The sequence below is a fragment of the Hydra vulgaris genome, chromosome 09 (assembly GCF_038396675.1).
Source record: "Hydra vulgaris chromosome 09, alternate assembly HydraT2T_AEP".
Taxonomy (NCBI): Eukaryota; Metazoa; Cnidaria; class Hydrozoa; order Anthoathecata; family Hydridae; genus Hydra; species Hydra vulgaris.
Window position 1 is genome coordinate 51,822,369 of NC_088928.1, and position 10,132 is coordinate 51,832,500.

Below are 10,132 nucleotides of genomic sequence, written 5' to 3' on the forward strand. Positions count from 1 at the left end.
TTTAATTGCTATTTACATACATTTAGCATGAGATTTACATGAGCAAATGTTTGGAGGATATTGGAGGATAGTTTATCTGATACCTAATAGCAAAGGTTAGTAGCAAAAAATATATCGAAAACTGTCTGTTGCATAGCAACAGTAATCGTAAAAGTAATCATAAGTTTTTATGCGATGCATAAAAACTTATGATAACTTTTACGTTAAATTTTTTTAAAAGTCTGAGCGAGAAAGACATTGTTAACTAAAATAATATATTTTAAAACGAAAGTCAATAAAGTTAATTTAAAACAATAGTAGCGTAAGAAAGTTGATAAACAAAAAAATGCAAAACAGCGTTTTGGAACACTTGTCAAATTAACGTGTAATAACCGCATAAAATAACGCTTAAATTAATATTAATGTTTTTTTAACTAGATATTTCCTCTAATCAACATGTCTTCACCATTATGACAAATTTTCACGGTGCAATGCCGACATTGATTTTTAGGTATTTTTGCACACTCTGTCCCACTGTGATTTGGATTCATTAAAACCACTACTATTATAAAAATTTCTACTATTATAAAAAAAACCACTACTATTATAAAAAACCGCAATTATTGCTATGCCTAAAAACAGTTTAACTTTTAAGAACTTTTTTTAAATCTTTTTTCATTAAAAAATAATTCGCTTTTAAATATAATTAAAAATGGTATTCAGACGCGATTAGTTAACTTTTTAAGTCTATACTTCACCATTTTTTCAAAAATGTTTAGGTAAAGACATAAAATTTAAACAAATATTTTTAAACGGGATTTTATAAGGCCTTACAAACGCAAGAGTATCAATAAAATGGGTCAATAAATACAAAACAATGATCCTTATATTAAATGTTATTTAAAAGTTATCAAGCTCGAGTAAAAAGACCTTGTTTCACATTAGCTAAATTGGTTTTCTCGTACACTACTCAATACAAATATCTGGGACATTTTATCTCAAACAACATGCCTGATGACAAAGTTATTTTATAACAAATACGTTTTCTGTATGCTAAATATCATCCGTAGAAAGGTCAGCTCAAGACAATTTCAAATAAAGATTATGTTGTTTAATATCTGCCGCAGTCTTATTTATGGTTGTCAGCATTGGTATTTTCTGAAAAAAGACTCATCTTATTGTCTACATGTTGCATATAATAATGCACTTCGTCTGATTATAACAAACAACCTTGGAACAGTGTTAGCGAACTTTTTGTGAGCCATGGTACCATCCATGTAATGTTGTTATTCGTAAGCAACAACAAGTCTCTTTAAAAATGTTGCAGAACAGGGAAAACCTCATTATAAAATCTTTTATAAACTCGGAGTGGTTCTTGTAGTATACATTGATGTTAGATAGAGAGCAGAGTTATATTAACCTATGTAACTTTTATTTAACCTATATGTAACCTTTTTATTGTTTATATTTAGTGCATTGTTATTATTTTCCTCATTATTTTACCTTCAATATCCAGTATTGATCCATTAATTTTTGTATTAAAATAAAAAACTTTATGCATTATATCTTCTTATTTAACTGTTTGTATTTTTAAATATTGAATGTGATTTTTATATATTATATGTTGAATATGATATTATATATTTAATTGGAAATTTGTATTTTAATATCTTCCTTTATGACTTATCGTGACTATTAATATTTATAAATTATTATATCTTCTTTTTAATTACTTGTATCAATATCTATCTATCTATCTATCTATCTATCTATCTATCTATCTATCTATCTATCTATATATATATATATATATATATATATATATATATATATATATATATATATATATATATATATATATATATATATATATATATATATATATATATATATATATATATATATATATATATATATATATATATATATATCTATGGCTCCGCGGAAAATCAGTCTATCTACAATCTCCGCGATAAACATTTTTGGTCTATCTGCAGTCTCCGAGAAAAATTTTTTGGTGTAATTGCAATCTCCGCAAAAAACATTTTTGATCTATCTGCATTCTTCGGGCGAACAAATTTTAAATCTAATGATTTTTTGCGCCCTGAAAATATGCGGTTTCTTTTCAATTCAAACTACAAAACTGAATTAGTATATTAAACAATATGAGAAATGCATTTCATTTATTGATATTATGTTAATTATCAATATGTTATAGATATCTGCATCAACAGTTTTTTTAAATAAACTTTTACGTGATTTCGTTTAACTTTGTTGAGCAGAAAGTTTAAATATACACTATACGTTATACTTTAAACCATGGGTCGGGAACTTTTTTTAACCTAAGAGTCATAAAGGCTAAAAAAAATTCAAATTGAAGAACCACAAAAATACAAAATTTTAAATTTTTTTTTTATTAACTTGAAATCATAAAATGAAATTCACATATTATATTATAAAGATAGAATAAGCTATAGTTAATAACAATTATTATTGGTGAAATGAAGTTTAATGCGATTTCTGGATTTGAACTTTTTTTGATAATTTGGTTAAATTTGGCTGATATTTCGTTGAATGCAACTGTAGTAGAGCCTGCGTACTTTCATCTGTTAACCTACTTCGGTATTTATTTTTAATAAAATTCATCGATGAAAAAAATTGTTCACAATTATACGTTGAACTAAAAATGGTTAATAGACCAAAAGCAAAAAAATTTGTATAAGTATTTGGCAGTGAAGTCTAGCATTGGAATATGATATCCGGTGGCGTATCTTTCATGTTTTCTTCATAGATGGCGATATGTGCAAGCATTGCTTCAAATTTATCAGCCCAGATACTTTTATTCCGAATCTCGACAAACTCCAAGTGAAAGTCTGAAATATTTATTTCAGGAAATGCATTTAAATCCATCAATGTCAAATTGCATTTTAATGGCAGCATTACAAACTTTAATGTTTCCTGATATTTCCTGAAATCATGAAATCTGCTTGTAAATTGGTGAACAATCGTAGTTGTTATCTCAAAAAATTGTTTAGAATCAACCTTTTCTGCTTCTGAAATTATTTTCATCCTGAAGTTTCGTAAATTATTAAAATATATAAATTGGTCTCCTAAAATATAGTCTAAAAATAACTGTAGTTTTTGTTCAAAAGTAATTAGTTCTTCCAGTAGCTGGGAAGATATATTTCCTTATCCTTGCATCTTCAGATTAAGTTTATTAAAATTTCTGTCATATCAAGCAAAAAGTAAAAATTCTACAGCCATTCTGAATTCTTTATTAGTTTGCAATGTTCTTCATTGTAATTTTTAACAACTAAAAATTTAGTTATTTCACCTAAGCATTCAGAAAATCATTTTAAAGTTTTTCCTCTTGACAACCAACGTACAGCTGTGAATGTAACTAGTTCTTTACGTATAAAATCCATTTCTTCTAACAATGCTGTAAAGATTCTGTGATTTAACGATTTTGCTCGGATGAAATTTACTATAGGCACAATGACTTCCATTACATTTTTCAGCTGTGGTATTGCTCCTAAAGATTTTGCAACCAAAGCTTCCTGATGTGAGATACAATGAAATGAAATAATTTCATGAGAAATATGACTGGAAAATAGTTTGATAAAGTCTTTGTTTTTTTGCAATCATAGCAGGAGCTCCATCTGTTGCAAAGGACTATACGCTCAATGTTTATATTTTTTGTTTCCAAACATTTCAAAACTGATTCTGCGATATCTTCCCCTCTCGTTTGTCCCTTCATAGACAACAATTCAAGAAGTACCTCTTGTACACCGATAGCTGTTAAGTATTTGACCATTACGCAACATTGAGATATATCAGTGACATCTACAGATTTATCAATAGCCAGGGATAAAAATTCAGCCGTTTTAACATCTTCTATTTTCATGTTTGAAACCTCTTCTGCATTATTCAAAATTCGTTCCTTCACGGTTCTAGCCGAGAGTGGTATATCTTTAATCTTTGATAGTATTAAATCTTTGTTTTTAAAATCGTTATATAGAATTCCAGAAACAGTACACATGCAATCCTTCAAAAACTCACCATCTGTAAATGGTTTACCAGCTTTTGAAATTTGCAATGATAATGCGAAGCTTGCTTCAGTTGTGGTCGATCCGGAATGAATATAATTTGAAAAGCAATTTTGTTATATTAATTGTTTTCTTTGCAATTCATTAATAGCTTTTTTTCTGCATTCACCTTTGGGATATTTTTGGGCAAATTCTTTATGTTTTCCTTCAAAATGTTGTTCAACATTGCTTGATTTGTTATTTTAAAGTTTCGCAGAACATATTAAACGTATGGGATTACCATCACTTTCTATAACTGCATATTCTTCAGTCCGTAGTTTATTAAATCTTCTATTTTCATCCGCAACTTTTCTTTTTTTGGTGCTCATTATGATCTACCAGTTTTAATGCGTTAAAAAAAAATTAAAAAATATAATTGAATACAAAAGCTAAAATAAATAATAATTAACTTACCAGTCTTAATATATCAAATAAGCTAAAATTAAATTTTTTTTTTTAAATTTTGGTGCCCCAAGAAAACCTAACGGTCTTATCACAGAGCACTGCGGAAGTGCATTTAACCAGGAAGTTCATGCCTCGTTCCTTACCGTGACGCGAAAATATGTCCAGAGCCCGTTATGAAACTGGATCTCCTGCTTTTAAAGCAGACGCTCTAACCACTGTGCCACGGCCGCACTATTACAATAATTACAATTACAAAATATATTTTTGTAATTGTAATTATTCATTTTTATATATAATATATATATATATATATATATATATATATATATATATATATATATATATATATATATATATATATATATATATACATGTATATATGTATATATACATATATATATGTATATGTATAAATATACATATATTAATATATACTAGTTAGCCATATAAACTCTATTATATATATATATATATATATATATATATATATATATATATATACATACATATATATATATATATATATTTATATATATATATATATATATATATATATACATATATATATATATATATATATATATATATATATATATATATATATATATATATATATATATATATATATATATATATATATATATATATATATATATATAGATATATAGATACATATTGTGTATTTATATATTGTTATTATATTTTTTCTTTGATAGAGAAAAAATTATTATTTTGTGCATACAGTTACCTAATATGATTAGAAAATACAAATGTCTAACTCATCGACAATCTTGGGGAGAAAATTCAATGAAAGCAGCTATTGAATAAGTAATAAAGAAGGAAATGGGGTATAAGAAGGCATCGTTTTTGTTTTGTATCCCAACAACGACACTTTGAGACTAGAATAAAAAGACTTCAGCAAGGGTGTGTAGAACTAAGTAGTTGTGCAGTAAAAAAACTTGGGAATTTTAAATCAGTTTTTAACCTTAAGCATGAGTAAGAGATAGCTAAGCACCTAATATTTCTAGAGAGTTGCTTGTTTCCAGTTACAATTTTTACAAGATTTGAGAGAATTGGCATTTCAGCTAGCTGAAAAGAACAAGATGTCACATAGCTTTAACAAAAAAACAGGAATGGCAGGCTACAGTTTTTCTGTGCGTATGCTAGAGGGAACTTCTGGAGCTAGACCAATGGGATTTAACCAACCTGTTGTGAATAAAATTTTTGAACTATTGACTAAAAGCATAGATGAAAATAACATAACTCCAAATAATATATATAATGTTAACGAGACAGGAATTTCTTCAGTACCAAAAAAAGTGTCAAAAGTAACTGCGAAGATGGGTAAAAAACAAGTTGGAACTCTAACATCAGCTGAACAAGGGAAAATCATAACAATCAAAATGTGTATGAGTGCCTCTGGTATATACGTGCCCCCCTGATTATTTTCCCCCATGTTAGAGCTCCCAAGAATGTTAATATTATCGAAAAAGCTCCTCCGGGTACTATTGCATCATATCACCCTAGTTGTTGGATGCAAACAAATATATTTTTGAAGTGGTTTGACCATTTTCTGTCCTTTGTAATGCCATCCAAAAAAAGACCTGTACTGCTATTATTAGATGTTCATGCAACACATACACAAAATATGGAGTTCATAATGAAAGCACGTGAAAATTGTGTTACTGTTATTTGTTTTCCACCACATTGCTCACACCATCTGCAGCCACTAGATGTCTCCTTCATGGCACCATTTAGTAGCAACTATTCGAGCAAAGTTTGTATTTGGGTGCTTACACATTATCCTAGAGTTGTGATCGAATATCACATTCCAGAACTATTTGGAATAGCTTATATGAAATGTTGACGGCTGTAAATTGTTTTAAAAAGACTGGAATAAGTCCACTTAATCATGGATTCAGCAATACCAAATCTAACTACCAAGTCTCAAACACAAACTATTTCACTGCAAGAATTATCCCTGGCATCTTCCTCTGAATCAGAAACTTCGTCTTCGTCAACTATGGCTTCTTTCACAATTGCTTCACCTGCAGAAATTGTAAGTATCTCGAATGAGAAAACTCAGCAAGCTCGCAAACAATGCCAAAAGGGCAAAACAGCTATACTCACCAGTTCACCATGTAAAGCGGAACTGGCAAAAAAGATGGTTATAAAAACTAAAAAAAGAAAAAACGCTCAAACAGTTGACAAGACTGTAGAAACAAAAAATGATACACCTGCAGAAATTGTACCACGAAAAGTATACCCCCAGCAATTTTTGTGATTTTTTTTAATAACATTTTCAAAAACTGTTGCAATTTTTTCTAAATTTGCTAATATTAAAAGCTTTTTTTTGTTGTTGTTGTTTGTTGAAATGCACTAATAAAAAAACACAGGTAGTTTTTATTTTCATATTTCATTAATCTAAACCTTACGGGGGCTGTTATGACCCCACTTCCCTATATATATATATATATATATATATATATATATATATATATATATATATATATATATATATATATATATATATATATATATATATATATATATATATATATATATATATATATATATATATTGAGCAACTACTCAATCACACTTTAGTTCGTACTTAACCTCAACCAACCTTAATGTTATGTCTAATTATAAACTTACAGAAAAAGAATTACTAGACGCAGTCTCTTTATTAAAACCCAATAAAAGTTTAGGATTTGATGATATAAGTAGTAATGTCATTATCAAATCAATAAAACAAATTACAATTCCATTACTACATATTTTTAATTTATCTCTAAAACAAGGCGTTTTTCCAGATAACCTAAAAATTGCAAAAATCATTCCAGTGTTAAAATCAGGTGATCCTTCCGATGTTACGAATTATAGACCAATCTCAATTCTTTCTTGTTTTTCTAAAATATTAGAGCGGGTTATGTATAATAGACTATATTCCTTTTTAAATGTTAATAATATTCTTTTTCATAAACAGTTTGGATTTAAATCTGGTCATTCAACTGATCATGCAATCACTCACCTTGTTCATGATATATTTAAAGGGTTTGATGAAGACAAGTATACCCTAGGTGTATTTATCGATTTAAGTAAAGCTTTTGACACTGTCAATCATCAAGTCCTTCTATCCAAACTGAAAAGTTATGGTATAATAAATACTAATTTGTCCTGGTTTGATAGTTACTTGTCTAATAGAAAGCAGTTTATTTCATATGATAGCGGAAAAACGGAATATAAGTCAATCACCTGTGGTGTTCCTCAAGGATCAATTTTAGGACCACTTTTATTTCTCGTTTATATTAACGACTTATATAAATTTTCTAACATTTTAAACTTAATTTTGTTTGCAGATGATACAAACTTGTTTTATTCTAGTAAAGATATCAGTAAATTATTTCAAACTGTAAACAAAGAACTTGAAAAATTAACCCAATGGTTCAAATCAAACAAACTATCTTTGAACATCAATAAATCCAAATACACTTTGTTCCATCGTCTTCATAAAAAACAAGATATTCCATTAAAACTTCCTGATCTTTTTATTGATAACGCATTATTAAAAAGAGAGCAATCAATAAAATTTTTAGGTGTGGTTCTGGATGAAAATTTAACCTGGAGGGACCACATAGGTCTAATTGAAAATAAAATATCAAAAAATATAGGTGTTTTGTATAAAGCCAAGCAGTTTTTAAATCTATCTTGTTTAAAAAACTTATATTTTTCTTTAATTCATTGCTACTTAAATTATGCAAACGTTGCTTGGTGCAGCACAAACGCAACAAAAGTAAAAAAACTGTTTAGTAAACAAAAACAGGCTATAAGGATAATTACAAACGTAGACCGTTTCTCTCACACTCAAACATTATTTAATAAACTTAATATTCTAAATGTATATAAACTAAACCTTTACCATATTCTTATCTTCATGTTTAAACTTGATAAAAAAATATCACCAATGTTATTTAATTCACTTTTTGAAAAAATAAACCACATATACCCTACCAGATTTTCAAAAAACAATTACATTCAATCCAAAACACATTATTCAGCAACCAAATTCTCAATTGCTAACCGAGGTCCTAAGCTGTGGAATACAATATTAAATAATGAGCTGAAATCTAATTATTCTTTAAACCAGTTTAAAACAAAACTTAAGCAATTACTGATGATACATGAAAATGAATTAAAGTTCTTCTAAAAAGCTTTTTAAACTAGCAAACAAAAACAAAAATTAACCTACTAATTACTCTTTAATATTATATTTAATATTCTAAACAATAGTCTGCTATTGTAAATGTATTTCTTATCTTATAAGTTTTGAATTTACAAACGATTTTTTTTTTTTAAGTTTTATTATTTGAAATACTAATTACTAAAAATATTGTAAAATTTTATAATTTCAATTTTTATTAAAAAAAGTTATTGTAAATTCTTCTTGTAATATTAATACTTATATATCATCTTATTTTACTAATCAGTTCTTAAATATAAATACTCTTTGAATTACTAAATATTTTAAACGTTATATATTTTATTTTTTGCATTTTGTTAAAACATTTTATTTGATGAATATGCATTTTGAGGAGGGGGGGGGGGGCCTAATGATAAGATGAATTTTGTCTTCTTCAAGCCCCAGTCATGTAAATATTTGTTTTTATAAATTACGAGTGTAAATTATTTTCAATCGGCAAATACAATACTAAAAAAAAAAAAAAAAAAATATATATATATATATATATATATATGTATATATATATATATATATATATATATATATATATAGATAATTCACCTCCCCAAGGCCCGAGGGGGGCCACTACAGTCGAGGCTGCTCATTTTTTTGTGTTTTTTCGTGTTTTTTTTATTGTTTTTTTTAGTTGTTATTCGTGGTACAACCCTCTCTCAACTCTTTTAACTCCGAAACACGAACCTTGCCGTTGGCTGCTGCGCGGAGAAACTATGTTGGGCGCGGTACTTCCAGGGACGTGGTGGGAGTCGAACTCCGAACCACCACAGCATATACACTGCCGCTCACGGAAGTTAGGACAGAGGATATTTTTTCGAAAAAGCAAAATTAATATATAATTACGTTAAAGAATTTTTAATTTATATTAATAAAAATTATATTTTTTATACATTTTCAATATAAAATATATTATTAGTCAGTTTTATGTAATACAAATCTACAAAAACCATTATAATAATTAAATTTTTTTTTCGTCACAAAAATCACCCTTGGATTTAATAACTGCTTAAACTATTCTCGGCATTCTTTCAATTAGTTTTCTGATTGTTTCTTTTTGAATATTATTCCATTCCTGTTCTATAATGTTCCATAAATGAGATTTTGATGTTGGACATACAGTTCTAATTTTTCTATCCAGTTCATCCCATAGTAACTCAATGGGGTTGAGGTCTGGGCTTTGGGGAGGCCAGGTCATTACACGTAATACATTTTCAGCTTTTTTTGATTCTAAATAATTTCTACATAATAATGCAGTATGTTTAGGGTCATTACCATGCATCAGAATAATATTATATCCGATTAATCGAAGTCCCGAAGGGATTGCACTCGTTTCCAGGATATCTCTATAATGTTCTGCTCTCATTATACCATCGATTTTATGCAAATATCCCACTCTATCCAGAGA

At 27.8% G+C, this 10,132-nt stretch overlaps 1 protein-coding gene across 1 annotated transcript; it reads right to left on the bottom strand.

The window, feature by feature from the left end:
- Window positions 1–3,329: 3,329 nt before the first annotated feature.
- LOC136085567 (zinc finger BED domain-containing protein 5-like) lies at window positions 3,330–4,393 on the bottom strand. The gene is made up of 3 exons (XM_065806887.1): window positions 4,306–4,393; window positions 3,758–4,041; window positions 3,330–3,536 (listed from the first exon to the last, which is right to left on the bottom strand). Exons 1-3 carry the CDS (start codon window positions 4,391–4,393, stop codon window positions 3,330–3,332), a joined length of 579 nt encoding a protein of 192 aa, XP_065662959.1.
- Between the last annotated feature and the right edge of the window lie 5,739 nt (window positions 4,394–10,132).